Raw genomic sequence first — 19,375 nt, 5'->3', positions numbered from 1 at the left:
TTTTCTGCAACACACAAACTTTATTCTGGTACTGTAGGGCTATCTGCTCATTAATCTGTAAGCAATATGCATTCTGGGGCACGTCAACATCGCACGATACTGTAGCCTACGCGCGCATCCCCCGTTTCGGTCGTGCGCGCCTCCGTTGCTGCGGAATTCAGGGAGCTGTGGTCGGACTCTGAAGACTCCTACCCCACCTAGAGAATAATGAACAACAAATTTGACGCGTGAGTAATCAAAGCTATTTTGAATATTTCGCGGACAATGGGCGCTCCGCTGTGAATGCAAATTCGTTGAGCAATTAGGCCTATGCCTTGCTCGTGGGTGGCTTGGAGAAAAAGAGGTGTGTCCGATCTGGTCTGCATGCCTTGCAGGGACTGGGGGACACACGAGTGCTTGTCATGTCCCATCGTAGTTACGCATTTCACATAATAAGATTCATAGTGACAACGAATCAATCGTTTTATTAGGGAATGCTTGCCCCTTCTTGCGATTGCCCTTTTAGCGTCGAGGCCCCACGGGCCGTGGCTGAATCCCCGACATGCAAGTGGTTGAAAGGCAGGGGCAGGTGCGCGCAGAGTCGGCTAAAACTATCCCCCATGCCCCTGATCACATTTAGTTATTTTGAGGAGGGACAGATGGAGAAAGGTTTTTATTTAGCAAATGATAATACTCTATTCAGCTTGGAAACGTTGACAGCGACAAGCAACGCTGTGTTATGTGTAGATTCTAACCCCGGTGCAACCACTGTTGCAAAGTGGCCACCGGCGAGGCTACAATGTTGCACTGGCGGGTGCATGCTTATAAATGTCAACACTGCACATTCGACCACATTGCTAGTGAGAGATGTTGACAAGACACTGTTACTATACACAAATACCAAGCAATGAAAAGCCAATCACTTTCAGCTGACAGAACTGTGAACCATAGTATTCACATTTATACAGTGATTATTACAATGTAATAACTTAATGCATGTACACTGAACAAAAATATAAGTGCAACATGCAACAATTTCAAAGATTTTACTGAGTTAGAGTTCAGATAAGGAAATGTAAATTGAAATAAATTCATTAGGCCCTAATCTATGGATTTAACATGACTGGGAATACAGATGTGCATCTGTTGGTCACAGATACTTCTCACAGATACCTTTAAAAAAAAAGTAGGGGTGTGGATGAGAACCAGTCAGTATCTGGTGTAACCACCATTTGCCTCATGCAGCGCGACACCTCTCCTTCACATAGAGTTGATCGGGCTATTGATTGTGGCATGTGGAATGTTGTCCCACTCCTCTTCAATGACTGTGAGAAGTTGCTGAATATTGGTGGGAACTGGAACACGCTGTCGTACACGTCGATCCAGAGAATCCCAAACATGCTCAATGAGTGACATGTCAGGTGAGTATGTAGGCCATAGAAGAACTGGGACATTTTCAGCTTCCAGGAGTTGTGTACAGATCTTTGTGACATGAGGTGATGGCGGCGGATGCATGGCACGACAATGGGCCTCAGGATCTCATCACGGTATCTCTTTGCATTCAAATTGCCATCGATAAAATGCAATTGTGTTCGTTGTCCGTAGCTTAAGCCTGCCCATAGCATAACCCCACCTCCACCATGGGTCACACGTTGACATCAGCAAACCGCTCGCCCACACGACGCCATACATGCTGTCTGCCATCTGCCTGGTAAAGTTGAAACAGGGATTCATCCGTGAAGAGCACACTTCTCCAGCGTGCCAGTGGCCATCGAAGGTGAGCATTTTCCCACAGAAGTCGGTTACGACGCCGAACTGCAATCAGGTCAAGACCCTGGTGAGGACAATGAGCACGCAGATGAGCTTCCCTGAGAAGGTTTCTGACAGTTTATGTAGAAATTCTTCAGTTGTGCAAACCCACAGTTTCATCAGCTGTCCGGGTGGCTCGCAGGTGAAGAAGCCGGATGTGGATGTCTTGGGCTGGCGCGGTTACACGTGGTCTGCAGTTGTGAGGCTGGTTGGACGTACTGCCACATTTTCTAAAATGACATTATCGTAGAGAAATTAACCTTAAATTCTCTGGCAACAGCTCTGGTGGACATTCCTGCAGTCAGCATGCCCATTGCACGCTCCCTCAGAACTTGAGACATCTGTGGCATTGTATTGCGTGACAACTGCACATTTTAGAGTAGCCTTTTATTGTCCCCAGCACAAGGTGCACATGTGTAATTATCATGCTGTTTAATCAGCTTCTTGATATGCCACACCTGTTAGGTGGATGGATTATCTTGGCAAAGGAGAAATGCTCAATAACAGGGATGTAAACAAATATGTGCATACATTTTTAGAGAAATAAGCTTTTTATGTGTATGGAAAATGTCTGGGATCTTTTATTTCAGCTCATGAAACATGGGACCATCACTTTACATGTTGCATTTATATTTTTGTTCAGTGTAGTAACTAATATATTACAATAACCTAGTTAGATAAGACTATTCAAAGTGTATGCTCAACAAGGACCTTCATTGTTGTAAGTAATTACTGTTCAATATCATACTTTGCTTATGTGTATGAGTACAGAATTTGTGTGGATGATAGATTAGTCTTGTCATGATGTCCCATTGTATTTTTGACAAGGTTCTGTACAGTATCTTATGGTCTTGTTCTCCTCACTGACTAGATATCCCCTTTCCCTTTCCTCTCGTCTATATATTCTGTCTATGCTGTTTATCCTCTATATATACTGTCTGTATACTGTTTATCCTCTATATATTTAGTCTGCATTCAGTTTATTATCTCACCAGGTCAAATTCCTGTTGTATGTAAATGCACCTGGCGAATAAAGGAAATTCTGATTTTGATTCTGTGTGTTCAGTCTGAAAGATGATGACAGTGGGGACCACGACCAGGATCAAGGCTCACAGAAAGACTGTGAGAAGGAAAAAAATGACAATGACGAGGACAATGATCAGAACATTGCCAAGAAGGTGTGTGTGTCGCTCAAATATAATGCTACAGTATGTATCGTTTGTTATGCTTTCTAAATTAGATCCATTATAGATGTGTTGGCACAGTTTGTTAGAGCCAGGGCCAGACTACTGCATTTGGGGCCCCGGGGCACCACCCCACAACCCAAAAAAGAAAAAATATATATGTGACCGACCTGTCTCGAAAAGGTCTTATGTAGCAAAATTAGAAATTGTGTTTTTAACATTGGATAAAAGTAGAGATTCAGAACTCGAAATTGGTATATCGTACACTACAGTTGAGGAACAATGGGAAAGTAATTCTGCTTTGAAAATTGATTAACTTGTAACCCCACTTTTGAGAAAATGGCACTTGAATGTTTTGGTACACCTACAGGAGAGCTCTTCTATGTCTACACCCATTCACCATCGTTCACACCCTCTTAAGCCTTAACCCCACCCATCTCTTTAAGGATTCACATGTGAGGCCATGTGCTAAACAGAGTGAGTACGGTAGTGGACTAAACAACCAAAGATTTCAAGACTGAAGGTTGGTTTATACTACGTCTATCGACATGCCTGTAGACAGTTGTCGCAGTGACATCATGAATATTCTATTGTCGTCCGACATCAAACTTGTCGTTGTCGTTATGAAAAAGTATAAACACAAAAACGACAGGCTGCATGACATCAGCAGCCTGGTGATCCAAAATAGCATAACTTGTGTATTTTAACACCAATAAACCCATCCGTTTAAAAATGAATTTAGTATATGTCAATCTAGCAAACCAGACAACTAAAAGCAACTTTGTAAACAATGTTTTGGTTAGTTTCTAGCTTGTTAGCTAGCTAACGTTAACCATATCATATAGCTGACAACATCTTAGCTTGAGCTAATTAGTATTAGTTATTACAGGAAAATAAACTCACAACAAGATCATTATTTACAAGTTAATGGCGAGCGAATTACAGAAAATAGCTTACAGTTGAGTGTGACAAAATAAAAGCAGAGCATTCTACCGGAGAATTTTAGAACATGGACACTGTCTCGTTGGCCTATCGTTATATCCTAATTTGACTTTGGTGCAGGTCATGTTTTTCTTCACATTACCGTCTCTGGTTAACACTATATCATTATATCAAATAAAATCAAAGTTTATTTGTAACATGCACAGGATACAGTAGGTGTAAACGGTACAGTGAAATGGTTACTTGCATAGTGGAGTCTTTTGTTTAGACATGTAGCTAGCTAGCTAAACAATGAACCATAATCCCAACTCATAACGTTACTACCCTGCATGAATCTGCTGGTAGCTAAAGCTAACCAACTAGCTAGGTTCAATGTTAGCTAGCTAGCTAACATTAGGCTGTAACTAGTAATGCAAATAGTTCTGAGATACGAATAATATTACTACAGAGATCATACACGTAACGTTAGCTAGCGAGCCAGCCAGCTAACGTTAGCTAGCTAGCTAACAGTACGCTTTAACTTGCAATGAAAACAACTTTCTGACAAAATTAGAAACATATAATATCTGAAAATGTAGCTAGCTAGACTCTCTTACCTGTATACATGGATGAACCCTTCTCCCTCTCTGTCACGGATTCCATGGTTGCCCTTAGTTTGAAGATGTAATCCGGAGACAAGTGTTTTATACAACAGCATTCTTCTTTGTGTTCTCTTTTCGATTCCCTCCGCATTATTTGCAATCAAACGGCAGAATGTTCTCCATCTCCTTAGCTATCATACTCTGCTTCCACCGGGAATTCCACTGATTTCAAAACTCTGTCCTCCAGAAAGTGGAGAGCATTAGCAACACTTATGCAGTTCTTCATGATATTTTTCAAAAAAGCTGCGTTAGAAATGATTACCTACACATAGTGAGCAGCTCATGTTATAGACAGAAGCGTGCTACATGGCAGACAAATCCGAACTCATCTCTCGGCATCTCCAGCCTATCCATTATCTCAGCCAATCATGGCGGGAAGGTTCCTGTCTTTTTCTGTGGCTAAACCAACTAGGCTCGTAATTTAACAATTTTAATCGTATTTACAGATGGCATACACGTTTGTTATTAAGGCCCATGAAAGTTCACATGTTCCAGAAGGCATTTCTGCCAAAAAACTCATTTTTATAAAAAATAAATGTTTTATGTTCGAATGCCTCTCCTGTGAAGTAGTGACGCTGTGAAACTAGTCACAATTATTTTTATTTTTTTGAAAACAGCTAACTTCCTCTATTTCAACACATTTTGCCATGGGGCAGAGAGAAAAATGTGCAGTTTTAAAATGCTATTCTACACATTTTGTCATGAGGCTGACAGAAAATATTGCATTTTTAAAGCTAATTTCCTGCAATTCTACACATTTTGCCATGAAGCTGAGAGAAAATGTTACAGTTTTAAAGCAAATTTCCTGCAATTCAACACATTTTGCCATTGCTTATGACCCTGGAGGTTGGGGGCCCCAGTGCACGTGCCCTTTAGGTAATCTGGCCCTGGATGGAGCACAATGTTTATAACTGAACTTCAAGCTTTATGAGTACAATTCCTGCCTCATATAGTGTACTGAATAGAGGAGTTACCGTGCCTTCAGAAAATGTTCATACCCCTTGACTTATTCCACATTTTGTTGTGTTACAGCCTGAATTCCAAATGGATTAAATATATTTTTTCTCTCACCCATCTACACACAATACCCCATAATGACAAAGTGAAAACATGTTTTTAGAAATTTTAGCAAATTTATTGAAAATGAAATACAGAAATATCTAATTTACATAAGTATTCACACCCTTGAGTCAATACTTTGTAGAAACACCTTTGGCAGTGATTACAATTGTGAGTCTTTCTGGGTAAGTCTCTAAGAGCATTCCACACCTGGATTGTGCAACATTTGCCCATTATTATTTTCAAAATTCTTCAAACTCTGTTAAATTGGTTGTTGATCATTGCTAAACAACCATTTTCCGGTGTTGCCAAAGATTTTCAAGTAGATTTAAGTCAAAACTGTAACTTGGAACATTCGCTGTCTTCTTGGTAAGCAACTCCAGTGTAGATTTGGCCTTGTGTTTTAGGTTATTGTCCTGCTGAAAGGTGAATTCATCTCCCAGTGTCTGGTGGAAAGCAGACTGAACAAGGTTTTACTCTAGGATTTTGCCTGTGCTTAGCTCCATTCCGTTTATTTATTATCCTGAAAAACTCCACAAGCATACCCATAACATGATGCAGCCCCCACTATGCTTGAAAATATGGAGAGTGGTACTCAGTAATGTGTTGTATTGTATTTGCCCCAAACATAACACTTTGTATTCCGGAGAAAAAGTTAACTGCTTTGCCACATTTTTTGCAAGATGCCTTTAGTGCCTTGTTGCAAACAGAATGCATGTTTTGGAATATTTTTATTCTGTACATGCTTCCTTCTTTTCACTCTGTCCATTAGGTTAGGTATTGTGGAGTGACTACAATGTTGTTGATCCGTTCTCAGTTTTCTCATATCACAGCCATTAAACTCTGTAACTGTTTTAAAGTCACCATTGGCCTCATGGTGAAATCCCTGAGTGGTTTCCTTCCTCTCCGGCAACTGAGTTAGGAAGGACGCCAGTATCTTTGTAGTGACTGGGTGTATTGATACACCATCCAAAGTGTAATTAATAACTTCACCATGCACAAAGGGATATTCAATGTCTGTTTGTTTTTTACCCATCTACCAATAGGTGCCCTTCTTTGCAAGGCATTTATAAACCTCCCTGGTCTTTGTGGTTGAATCTATGTTTGAAATTCACTGCTCGACTGAGGGACCTTACAGATAATTGTATGTGTGGGGTACAGAGATTAGGTAGTCATAAAAATATTATGTTTAACACTATTATTGCACAGAGTGAATCCATGCAACTTATTATGTGACTTGTTAAGCACATTTTTACTCCTGAACTGATTTAGGCATGCCATAACAAAGGGATTTAATACTTATTGACTCAAGACATATCAGCTTTTCATTTTTTATTAATTAGCAAAAATTTTGAAAAAATATAATTCAACTTTGACATAATGGGATATTGTGTGTAGGCCAGTGATGAAAAAATATACATTTAATACATTTTTTAGTCAGGCTGTAACACAACAAAATATGGAAAAAGTCAAGGGGTGTGAATACTTTCTGAAGGCACTGTAAGTGTGAATCACTTTAGGATAAAAGTGCCTGCTAAATGACCATATCATATCATGTCTGTCTCTGCTCTGTTGGTCAGATTGCAGTTCCAGGGGTAGGAGAGCACCCCCTCCAGTATAACTACTCCTTCTGGTACTCCAGACGCACCCCCGGCCGGCCTGCCAGCACCCAGAGCTACGAATCCAACATCAAACAGATCGGCAGCTTCGCCTCGGTCAGTCCCTATTGGGAACCATTGTTCTTTGCCTTTCACCTTTGCAGGTTCTAGACTCATAAATAGGTTCTAGACTCTGCTGATCTAGTTTAGTATGGTTCTAGACTAAATCTGTCCTCCGGTCCACCAGGTGGAGCAGTTCTGGCGTTTCTACAGTCACATGATCCGTCCGGGCGACCTGACGGGCCACAGCGACTTCCACCTTTTCAAGGAAGGTATCAAACCCATGTGGGAGGTGGGTAGCAAAGATGGTGGATAAATGAAGATAGTTCACTCAGGCCGTTTACCATTGAAAAAAATGGTCAGTTCCTGTCTACTTAAGGGGGTAGCTCTCCCATAGACACAAATGCAATAGCAGCTAGGTCTTGTCTACTTAGTTCATTGACTTTCATTGAAACAGAAAAAAGTGGGATGTCTCGCTTCCTGTATTCTTTGGATCTATCCTTACCTTAATGAGCTCACTCAACTAACCCTAGATCACTGTCTTGACCTGTTCATAGTGTTATACCATTACCAGGGTTGTATTCATTAGGCAGCAAACATTGCAAAATGTTTTGTTTCGGTGTGCCCTAATGACTATGACCCATTTGTTTCCTGCTTAATGCCCATGTCTTTTTTTCTCTCTGTGTCTCTCTAGGACGATGCTAATAAGCTAGGAGGGAAGTGGATCATCCGGCTGAGGAAGGGCCTGGCGTCTCGTTGCTGGGAGAACCTGATTCTGGCCATGCTGGGGGAACAGTTCATGGTGGGGGAGGAGATCTGTGGCGCTGTGGTGTCTGTACGCTTCCAGGTACACACATACATAGAGACAGACGCGCAAGCGCAAACACACACACAGGCACGCATGCGCATGCGCACACACACACACACATACATACACACACACACACACACACACTCACTCACTCACTCACTCACTCACTGTTCCAGTGTCTATTGTTGCCAACACCAGGCTTCCCTCATGTCTTTCCTCCAGGAGGACATCATCTCCATCTGGAACAAGACAGCCAGTGACCAGGCCACCATTACCCGGATCAGAGACACTCTACGTAGGGTCCTCAACCTACCCCCCAACACCATCATGGAGTACAAGACACACACCGACAGCATCAAGTAAATACACACACACAAACACTGAGCTAATTCCTGAGCTACTAGGCTTTAGCTCAGTAGGCTAACACAGTCTGTGATACCTGGGGGGTTCTGTCTGTTCTCAGGGCCTGGGAGGACTTCCATGGTCTGGTGAACGCTGTTGGTGGTCGCTAGTCTCTAAAGCTTTGAGTTTCTGCCAAGGGTAGGAGCTGCTATGTCTTAATTCATATTCCTACATGCACACACTGGCCTTATGTTCTCACTTCTGTTGTGTCTCTGTGCATGGAAATCATGGCACTAGTAATCATCAGTACTATTATCAGTACTACTGTATTAGTACACTAGTAGCCAATTATAGGAACTGAGTGTTTCAATAGCCTAACTGTTTATGTTTGTCTCTCTCATATCTCTAGATTTGTGTGTGGTGTCCGGAGGAATAATACCTTTTTAAGGATCAGTACTGTTTTACATGGCGACAGCGAGAGAGATAGAGGGAGAGAAAGAGAGCGAGATAAAGAGATGGAGGACAGTGGCACAAAGAGCATTCCTTCCTTTCTATGGCTCATGGAACCCATTCGAACTTAACTGAAAAAGAAAATCCACTGTACGGAACACGGAACCAAGCTGTCGGTTGGTTAGGGCTTTTTATCTCCCTGTTAGTCAGAGATGAATGAAACCTCAGTGGATGTATTTTTTCTCCAAGCTACACTGTCCCTGATCTGCCAACAGAGGGAGACTGTGCGACAAGCATTTGGTGATTTGGCCAATGACTGTTGACAGAAGAATCTTCTAACAGAATATTAAATGTTAAAACCAAACCCTTGCTATAAATAGGTATATACAGTATATTCATCATTGTGTAGCACAATCACAGTTCCCTCTGGTAGAGTTTTAAATGTACAGCAGAGAAAATGTATCCGTTTTTTTTTTAACTCTGAAACTAAACAGGGTTGCAGGTGGAAGTTATTTTATTATAGTGCAGTATTTTAACTACAATGCCTCTAGTCATTTAAACTAGAACTATTATTGCGTACAAAAATATATTTCTAGAAAAAACTGTCCTTTTGAGAAATCTATTTACTTAACGAGAATCAAGAACTTCTTTACCTTTGACCAGGATGTTTTCAACCCAAAGGATGGGGACCATCCTAAAGGGGGACTGCGGGTAACGTGAAACGGCCTCTTTAGAATGGACTACCTAGCTGCCTATATCACTGTGCCTGGCCTCGAGCCTGACCCAACCCAGATTAAACATTCAAAATGCCTTTCAAGTTCCCACAGTGAAGATGGACAAAACATTACAACTTTAACAACACTGTAATAATGTTGTAACAATGTTGTAACAATGTTATCTGTGACATAACATCATCTCTCCAGTGTTGGTGGTAGCCTGGGTTGCCAGTCTGTTTCTGCTCTCTTGCCAACTCCTTATGGAATTGACATGCAAAACAGTTTGGCTTGACAAACAGATCTGGGACCAGGCTAGAATGGTGGCCCTGCTGTGATATTTCCCCCAGGTAGAAGGAGTCCCTGAACACTGACCTGGAATCAGCTCATCTGACCCCCTCACCATTTAGTGCTACAGAACAGAAACTGGTCCTAGGTCAGAGCTTGGTGCTCCTTCTATCTCCTCCCTGTTGATATACTGCCTAGGATTGGGTGGGTGGTGCTGGAAAAAGGGTGTCTGTCAAAACGAGGAAAGTACTGTCTGATGGATATACACCTGATGGATTATAGCAATAAATGTTGATTATGCATCTGCTGCTAACCAATGGCTTCAGTGTTCTATTCTGTGATGTCACCGGTGGAAACATGTATCTTTCCAAACAAAGAAAGCATGAACTGATTGTCAGTCAGTCAAATGGTTGTGATGGGAGCATAAGCCAATGCAAGGTATCAATTAAGTTTGATTTAATGTATCTCTTCTACTAGGACAACTAAATGACTTGTGAAAATAATGGAAAGGAGGTCATGATATGCAGACTAGTACATTTCTGGTGTCGCTAACAGTTGCACCCCTCCCCCAAACAACTGTCCATGTGTTCTCTCTCTGACGATGCTGCGGTGTGGCATCGAGCGAAGCTGTGAAACTCGCCGATGATCGTTTGGCCTCTGCAGTTCTCATGGTCCACTTTTGATAACCTCAATTTGCTTATCTCTGATTGACTGGTGCCAGTTCAGCTCATCTCGAAGAACATGTAATTCTAAAGTGAGAGGGAGAGAATGAGAGAGAGAGATGGGGGTGGAAGGGTCAATGTAGGGAGTACAGAGTTTGCGCACCCAGGTTAGGTTCACATTGTATTCATTGATTCCCACAGTAGCCTATCTGGGGGGGGGGGGGGGGTTGTGGGAGAGTTTCCCTACATGCTTACCAGTAGGAACGTGGCCGCCAGCAGAAGAAGTTTGGTCTGTGATGTCATATCCTGTGGAACTGCAGGATTGAGAGGTTTTAGGAGGAGAGGGTTTTTTGCAGTGTTCTCGAACAGTAGATACTTCTATTTGTTTTGAAGGTAAAGCTATTAAGCCAAGATAAAGCTATATGGCTTCGGGTGTAACCGAAGGATGACTCACCCTCTAACCCAAAGTATTCATGATCCATGTTGCATTCTTCGTTAAACCCAGGCCATTTCTTCCATATGGAGCCAATTTTCTCACCGATGGCTGAGACCACCTGATGTTTGACAGAGATAAACATGCATACAGTAGAATGGAAGTGGTGAAACAGATATTTACATTTGCATATGGCATAAATTACCTAATGAAATAATGATTCTGAAATGAATTAAATAATATGATAATCAACCAAATAACCGACCAATCAAAGTCATACATAATGGGTGGTAATGTCCTGAAATGATAATGACCTGGAATTCTTGGTTAGAGAAGCATCGGCAGGGGCAGCAGGATCCCTGGATTCTTATAGTGGAGGTTCCATCGGAATCACACACTTCCAGGAGAGGGGTGAACATACTCCATCTGTTAACAGGTACAACTGGTGAACATACACACCTCCCTCCATACACACAACCACTCCTGCACCCACAGACGCTGATAAAAGACCAATCCTGGGTGGTGGGTGTTCTTGTTGTTTTGTATTTCCTAGCCAGGGTTGATTGGTTGGTTGGATGATCAAGGTTTCAGCTGGTCAGTTTTCTATTGCATTGCACCACTGAGACCATTGTCCACTTGGTGTCATAAGAGGTCTACCAGGGTGACCCCTCCAGACTGTAGAATAGAGATACAACACAGATCTAATTTAAACTTCTACTTTGCTCTGAGCTCTGTTAATTGGATACAGTGATTCTGGTGGCCTTGTCTGCAAGCTCTACTAACTAAACACACAAAGGAGACCTCATTTGACCCTGGAGAAAGACTTGGGAGAGAGAGGGTCGGCATTTCAGAGAGAGAGCGAGGGAACGCAAGAGAGAGGTTGGGCATTTGGTCAAACATAACTAGGCCTACAGTCTTTTCCATATTTTCCACTAAATCAGCCACCATTTTGATTGAGTGGTGTGGAAACGGTGATGTAATGAGGGAAAACAAGAGGCGCAGCCGCCAGACACAAGCTGTTTTTCCCAGTAAGAATAAAGCCACATTCCTCCCCACCCAGGACACCAGCAACATAGGCTAGCCTGGCTCCATCCATCCAGACAGCTGTGCTATGTGCTAACTCCCCCCAGTTTAGCCTCCCTGGAGATTGGGTGGGAGTGGGGAGTGAGGAGAGAGGAGCACCACCCATTCTATTTACAGTCCTGGGTCGTATACATTAGGCCCAAAAAAGAAGAAACAGTCTGAAATGGAGGGACCATCTGAACATTAAGAAGCACTCTTTTCGTTGTCCGTTGCACAGCGTTTTGATTCTGGAGTGAGTGGGAGTAGGGATAAATGTGAGAAATATTCTGGGAGAGAGGTAGAGGTTGGAGGTTGATTTCAGACTAGACATACCTCTGTTGTATGCTCCCTAAGAGCTGCCTTTGGGGGGTGTAGACCCTAATTTCCATCAAGCAGCAGCCAAGGCAGCACGCGTCCACCCTGAGGGGTCTTTCAAACAGGAAGACCTGGCGGGCCTGGCGGTCAAAACCTTGTAGGGAGCAGGACCGGGCCGGGCCGCAGCACTGCAGGCACATACAGGAACTCTCTGAGAAGGAGAGACACAGAGGGCCCAGTCTCAATAACGATATGGTAACTAGAAGAATGTCCATCCTGGATGGGCAATAAAGTTATATTATATTCTATAGATACTATTCTATTCTATGGCCACAGCTCTGTCTGGCTGCAGACACATGCAGGATCTATAAGTGTTATGCCTGGATGTTACTGTTATTACTTTGTACCTTCTACAGCCACAAAGAGCTGCTCACTGCTGTCCACGGTGGCAATGCTGTAGGTCCTGCGGGACACACATTGAGGACCTGGAACACAGCAGCATGACACGACCAGGTCAAAGGGACTATCACTAATATACACATCATACAGTGTATGATAGTATCATTGGGCAAATTGTTAGCAGAAAATCATTCTGGTGTAACTGTATATTTCACACATGAAGTTGCACTAACCTTGCAGCTCTGGCCTGGCTGTGATATGTAGTTGGCTGACTGTGTCCAGGAGAGCCAGGCCCTCCTGTCCTGCTGTCTCTGGCCCTCCAGAAGCCCTGGGCCTCACGTGGCCATTCTCCCCTTTACCCCCCGGATCTCCAGGGCCTAGGCCAAACCCCTGGTCCTCTGAGCCCAGGTCAGGTGGCCCGTGGTGGGGTAGGGAGCCAGGCAAACCCTGGGGATCGGCAGAGGGCCTCCTTCGACTGTGGAAGGCTCTGAAGAGACTCTCGATGTGCTTCTCTCTCTCCAGACGGCCGAAGGGGAGGGGCTGGGCGGTCACTGCCGACATAGTCTGGGACAGGAAGCAGGAAGTAATGACAAGAAGTACTGTTCAAGGATGGGGTTAATTTATAGAGATAGATAGAGGACTCTAGTGCCCAAAAGCCCATTTTAGCATGGGCAGCACCATTGAGGACTTTCACAATTTTTAAGTAGTCAACTGGGTGGGACTTCTAATGGGTTAAGGAAGGATCACATCATTCCATCCGGTTCATCAGGAGGGACCAGACAATTAATTTATACCTGCTCAAACAACACACTCCATGTGGCAGCATGCACCCTTTCAGTTTGTTTATCAACTAATAGAAGTAGTAGAATAGGAAAATTGACTACTTAAAATGGAGATGGTCTCAATGGTGCTGCCTGTGTGCTCACAGATGCCAAAAAAAGAGTCCTCTATCATTCTCTATGGGTCAATTACATTTGAATTCCAGTAAATTCTCAATTCAGGAAGTACACTGAAATTGAAATTCCAGTTGTCTTCCTTCAATGGTCTTCAATGAGGAAATATTGGAATTGGAATTTGGTTTACTTTCAGAATTGACTGGAATTGAGATGGAATTTACCCCAACCCTGGTACTGTCTGAAGCCAATGACAGGTTCATCAAATGTAATTTATTCGGTTTTAGTTCATGTGTTTAGTTTAAAAGCAGGTGCAGAGTGCTATCTGGGCCATGGGCTCCCAGAATTAGCACAATAATAATGGAGCATTCTTGTCTATCACTCACTTTATCACAATAGTAACCCCAATTATCTGCACATTAGATCAGGTTCTCAAACAATCCAAAGGATTAGACCCAAAAATAAACAATAAAAGACAAATGTCTTTAAACATGTGTCTGCCTCTTACTCCACAGTCGACACATCCCTGGCACCAGAACAATCTCAGCTCACTGGAGACAAGTGGAAGCAACACAGTGGCCAGCTCCTGGCTATTTCATATTCACATCACAGCATCACTGAAACCACTACATCCATCTCCTATTGAAAACCTGTCACAATCTACAATACCTCTGGTTCAGACACTCAACTCTATGGTAACATACCACTGTTGATTCGTATTTGGTAACACTTTAAGTTGCTCTTTACATTAGGTGTTTCTCAAACCTATGACGTTACACCGTAGCTACTCTAGTAACAACATAGGATTAAGGTATTGCTTCTGTTGCTACTAGAGTAATGACAGTCTAACTACACAGGTATACGAGCTGTTTACCTTGTATCTAACCCATGTCTAAAACCTACTGCACATAGTCTGACCCCATGTACTCACAGCAAAGTGTAGCATATTGCACAGTTGTTCCTTTAAGAGTAGTGGTGACACACTCTATTTGAATGCTCTGTGTACTCAGCTCCAGAAGGAACAAGTGTTCAATACTATTCAATGGAGAAACAGCCTCTCTATGTCTGTCTTTCTCCTCACCTGGTAAAGAAAAAACAATTCCTCCATACAACTACATTATTTTCATGATAAGTTACATAACAACAAAGTATGTACAGTATTGGTGGTTTACAATTACTCACTTACTCACAATCTTCAATCTAATTATCCACTTACTTATTTGTCAAGCTCTTACCATCTGAGGTCCGCTCCCTGGCATCTCTTGACTGAAGTTAGTGTCTAGCAGGCAAGCATCTGGGGTTTTTGAAAAAGGGATGGGTGAAGTAGGCTTCTATCTAGCATTCAAGTGCGTGTGGGTGTGTGTGTGTGTTTGTGTGTTACCACCCTTGGGTTTGTTATGCTCACAAATGTGTGTGGTTGTATTGTGTGGGAGTGCATGCAGTGTGTGTGTGTGTCTGTCTCTATGTGTGTAGGGGGGGGGGGGGGGGGCGGAGGTTCTCACCCCACTGGTCTCTCTGACTGTCTCCCCCCCCCCCCACTCCAGTTTCCATCCCAACCAGCCGGATCTTCCCTTTGTTAGGACAGAAAGGCATCACTCACCCATGTAATTGAGATCCTGCTTCTGGGAGAGGGGGTGGGCGATGGGGGTGAGTGGGACAGGAGAGAATCGGGGGATAGCTGTGTGAGAGAGGGGCTATAGGGAGACATCCCCATCTCTCTCCATGCCTCCAGAATTTGTACAACCCAACATGTGATTGGTTGGCATTTGGTTATGATGAACAGCATTGATCCTTACATGGAGATTTGGCTGATTTCTAGAAATTATGTTGTTGGAAGTGTGAACATGGCCCCTATCACAAAAAGTTGATATACCTTTACTTTTAATGAGAAAAAACACTGTATGATCAACACATAAAATAATAATAATAATAATAATAATAATAGTCAACCATCTTACAAAAAACATGATAGATGATGGTTGCCTTAAAGTAAGTACACATGACAGTGTGATAAATGTTTTGCATATTACTCAGTGGTAATATCTCTGAATCACACATATCATGCTTCTACCATATAAGGCATCAGTGCATATGGTCAAGCGTATCCCTTCTTATCTCAGTGAATGAGCAAACTCATAGACTGCTAAACCTATGACAGACCCACATGGTTTAGTTTCAGTCTCAGACCACCAGTGCATACATAACCATAGATCTTTCAAAGCATTCTCTAGCCCAAAAAACCTGTGCTAAACCCCATTCATTTCATGCCTCCTTGTTCATGGACATGTCATGCCCCTTCATACAGTGTCACCCCAGTAGATTTGCTCCAGTGTCATTCCCAGAGGGATTGGTGATGTTATTCCCTAACGGAGGAAGGCACTTACTGGTATCACTAGGGAAAGACACGGATGGCGGCTGGTTGAAATGCCCCGTCAGGAAGATTCCAATGGTACCCATGAGGAACGACAGCGCCATGGTGATGAAGCACACTCTGTCAATCACCCGGCCAACCAGGAACCACTCCTTGTTCTCCTGTGGGTGACATCAGAGGGACAGGTCAGAGGGGACACTAAGAAGTGGACAATCACTCTAAATGTTGGGAAATCAAAGTTTTCGTAAGAAGTTTCCTTTCAATAATGAGAGAGTTAACGGTATTACAGAGTGAAACATCTTCTGGCACAAAATGGCAGCCATGCATCACCTAGGTGGGTGCAACACTTTGGGGAGACTCACACTCTCTAAGTAATTTTGTTGCTGGGTACTCTCTGCAATTTGTTTGCAGGATGCTAAACACTGGCGCACCTCCGGTGAAGCCTAGGCCAGGCTGGCCCCCAATTCCTGGGATGTACCCCCCTCCAGACCAATATCTAGGGTCAAATGTCAAACAGAGAGCTATAGTGACAAGGAATCAACCTATACACATTTCTTGCAATTTTCTTGCAACTAAGATTGAAAATGTGTTAACTTTTTACATTACACTGTCCTTATTAATGTGTAATTATTCCTGTCAGTACAGTGTAACAAGTATTGTAATTACTCATTGTTACACTGTACTTACAGCAGTAACCCTAACCCTAGCGCTAACCTTAACCCTAACCTTAGCTTCATGTCAACATCCTGGTTCAACCCTAACCCTAGCTTTAACCGTAAGTGTAGGGTAAGTACAGTGTAACCAAAAATTCCCATCAATTCCCCATATTCCCCATGTAAATATCCTAATAACCCTACTCACGGATCTTCTCCAGTGCATATTTCATCAGGCCGTCCCGCTCTCTGAGCCTGGAAAACACGAGTTCCGACCGGGCTGTATTCATGGTGTATTCCTCCGCTTTAGTGATGAGTCCCAGGGAGCTGCGGCGCCGGCAGAGGACTAGAAATATGTTACGCCCTCCGTTGGTACTGTGACCGTGACCATTACTGGTTCCATCACTGACGTCACAGTCCTCATACGGCATCCACGGTCGCATCTGCATCCTCAGCAGCCGAGGCAGGATGTTCAGCAGGACCTGAGGTCAACAAGGCCGAGGGTCAAAGGTCAACACCACCAAAGCAGCCAAACTTTCCTTTATGGCCTAACAACAAGCCATCTCGTAATGCAGAGGCCCATGTAAAACCACATTTGAGGCAGAAAGCTTTTGTCAAACTTGCTGATCACAGTCTTACAGTCTTACCTTCCTGACTTTATTGTCATGATGTGTGATTTGGCAGCCTGGTCTCATAGACTAGGCGTAACATAGTAAAGTAAATCCGGGACACTAATTAGTATGATATGTCACGTTTGGTATGAGTACATAAAGACAGATGGTTACTTAAGGTCGTGGGTCAGGGTGAATGGGTGGGCGTACAACGTGAATGTCTAGCAACCCAAAGGTTGCGAGTTCGAATCGCATCACGGACAACTTAAGCATTTTAGCTAATTAGAAACTTTTCTACTACTTACTACTTTTTAGCTACTTTTCAACTACTTAGCATGTTAGCTTTCCCTTCCCCTAACCCTAACCGTAACCCTTTTAGCTAACCCTTCCCCTAACCCTGACCTTAACCCTTGAACCTAACTCCTAAACTTAATCCTAACATTAACCCTAACCCCTAGCCTAGCTAACGTTAGCCAGATAGCCGATATTAGCCTTCTAGCTAGAATTTGTAACATATCGTACATTTTGTAAATTCATAACATATTGTACGTTTAGCAAAGTATAACATATAATGCGAATTGTAATACGTAACATATTCGAAATGCCTGATGGACATACACAAATTAATAAATACCATACGAAACGTAACATATCATACTAAATGGAGTGTCTACGATTTACGTACAGAATAATACAAAATGCTCTGAGACCAGGTTGGTATTGGGGGTCCATAGAGACACTTTCAACATGATGACTCAGTTCATTGCTACGATGGTGGTCACAGACATTACAAACAGCAGGTACCTGCAAAGACATATTCACCTTTATATTATCAGAAGCCATTGAGACAATCCAGGTTCACAACATCAATAATACTACATACAATAACACATTTTAAAGGATGTCTGTGGTTAAAGTGGTTTTACTTTCCGATAAGAGGAACAGCATGGGAGGTTTCTGGAACCTTCTTGGCTATGAGGATGAGGAAGACAGTCTGGGCCAGGAGGATCATGATGGACACGATGCACTTCTGACCCCCACAACCACAGAGAGAGTCAGTCAGTTGATGGAGGATCAGGAAGAACACCACTTCCTGGTACTCTAACTCATCTTTAGTGAAGAGCTGGTTGATAAGCTTCTTAGCAGGCCTGTGCTTAATGATCCACTCCTCATTCTCTGGCAACAGTAGAGAGCTAGAGTTAATATGAATAGTGTCATGGCTTCCAGATATGCTGCTTAGAAAATTATCCAATTCTGGTTAGAAAAAGAGAGAGAACGAGAGAGCTTTGTATTTGTTTTTAGGGAACAGAACCCACAGTGGATTGAACGTTTATTGAGGATTTCATGAATATTCATTGTCGTGTTGTATAATGCCCTCGTGTTATCCTCTGTTCCTTCATGTTTCTTCTATTTTTCATACCCTCACAAAAGAACACATCAATCAAGGTGTTTAAGGCGTAGGGTTACTACCTGTAAAAGCCTCGGGGTCGATCACCACCCACTCCACAGGCTGGTTGTCCTCCTCTGTGAGAACTAGTTCTATCTCGTTAGTGTTGTCGGTCTGGGAACTGAACACAGGGGAGACACAGACATCCATCTGTACAGTCATCCATTACTGTTTACAAGACAGCAGGCTGAAAGGGGACATTAGCATGTTTGTTAGGAGTATTGTCCCTGGCCTGGCTGACAGGGAGAGATTGAAGAAAGACAGTGAATTACGCTGAATATTAAAGTACCTTCCTTTCTTAAACTGTTATTTTCTTGGCCTTTTTAAAAGTTATTATTAGGATCAGGCGGATGAATGCAAAAAACACAGACCTTACCTACCAGTAAGCTGTCTATCACGTTGACCAACTTGGTCTTCCTCATATTGTGGTTTAAATTACTGTGTGCTCATTGGCAGGCCAGGTGGAGGCATTACCCGTATCCTCTTCATATCTGCAATCACTGAAGAGGTTGGGGGTATGTCTTAGCTAAGGGGATGTTTTGGATTTTCTGGGAGTGTGTATTATGCCCACACTGGAAGACCATGGTGAAGTTCTGCAAGTCAAAGGGGAAGTAGTTGACGGTGATGGAGTGGGCGCTTCGGTAGATGGCATT

At 42.9% G+C, this 19,375-nt stretch overlaps 3 protein-coding genes across 3 annotated transcripts; 1 reads left to right on the top strand and 2 right to left on the bottom strand.

The window, feature by feature from the left end:
• Positions 1 to 132: 132 nt before the first annotated feature.
• eif4e2 (eukaryotic translation initiation factor 4E family member 2) lies at positions 133 to 10,191 on the top strand. The gene is made up of 8 exons (XM_084183280.1): positions 133 to 227; positions 2,855 to 2,966; positions 7,195 to 7,329; positions 7,460 to 7,564; positions 7,967 to 8,119; positions 8,306 to 8,442; positions 8,547 to 8,623; positions 8,835 to 10,191. Exons 1-7 carry the CDS (start codon positions 208 to 210, stop codon positions 8,593 to 8,595), a joined length of 711 nt encoding a protein of 236 aa, XP_084039406.1. The 5' UTR covers positions 133 to 207; the 3' UTR covers positions 8,596 to 8,623; positions 8,835 to 10,191.
• A 401-nt stretch (positions 10,192 to 10,592) lies between these two features.
• LOC311146633 (phospholipid scramblase family member 5) lies at positions 10,593 to 13,308 on the bottom strand (the record flags this gene model as incomplete). Its single annotated transcript, XM_084183163.1, has 7 exons — positions 10,593 to 10,625; positions 10,794 to 10,852; positions 10,993 to 11,092; positions 11,286 to 11,397; positions 12,367 to 12,559; positions 12,756 to 12,833; positions 12,981 to 13,308. The coding sequence occupies 7 exons, from the start codon at positions 13,306 to 13,308 to the stop codon at positions 10,599 to 10,601; spliced, it is 897 nt and encodes a 298-aa protein (XP_084039289.1). The 3' UTR covers positions 10,593 to 10,598.
• A 2,639-nt stretch (positions 13,309 to 15,947) lies between these two features.
• Positions 15,948 to 19,375, bottom strand: chrng (cholinergic receptor, nicotinic, gamma; the record flags this gene model as incomplete). The annotated part of the gene is given in 9 exon segments (XM_084183550.1): positions 15,948 to 16,172; positions 16,374 to 16,454; positions 16,458 to 16,507; positions 16,873 to 17,146; positions 17,986 to 18,030; positions 18,034 to 18,079; positions 18,202 to 18,451; positions 18,746 to 18,843; positions 19,296 to 19,375. Coding segments are annotated over 9 exon segments (1,149 nt in total), but the record flags the coding sequence as incomplete, so codon positions are not given.

This window comes from Coregonus lavaretus (genome assembly GCF_964263955.1).
Source record: "Coregonus lavaretus genome assembly, chromosome: 19".
NCBI lineage: Eukaryota > Metazoa > Chordata > Actinopteri > Salmoniformes > Salmonidae > Coregonus > Coregonus lavaretus.
Note: the sequence above shows the minus strand (reverse complement) of the source record. Positions and strands in the feature narration are given on the sequence as shown.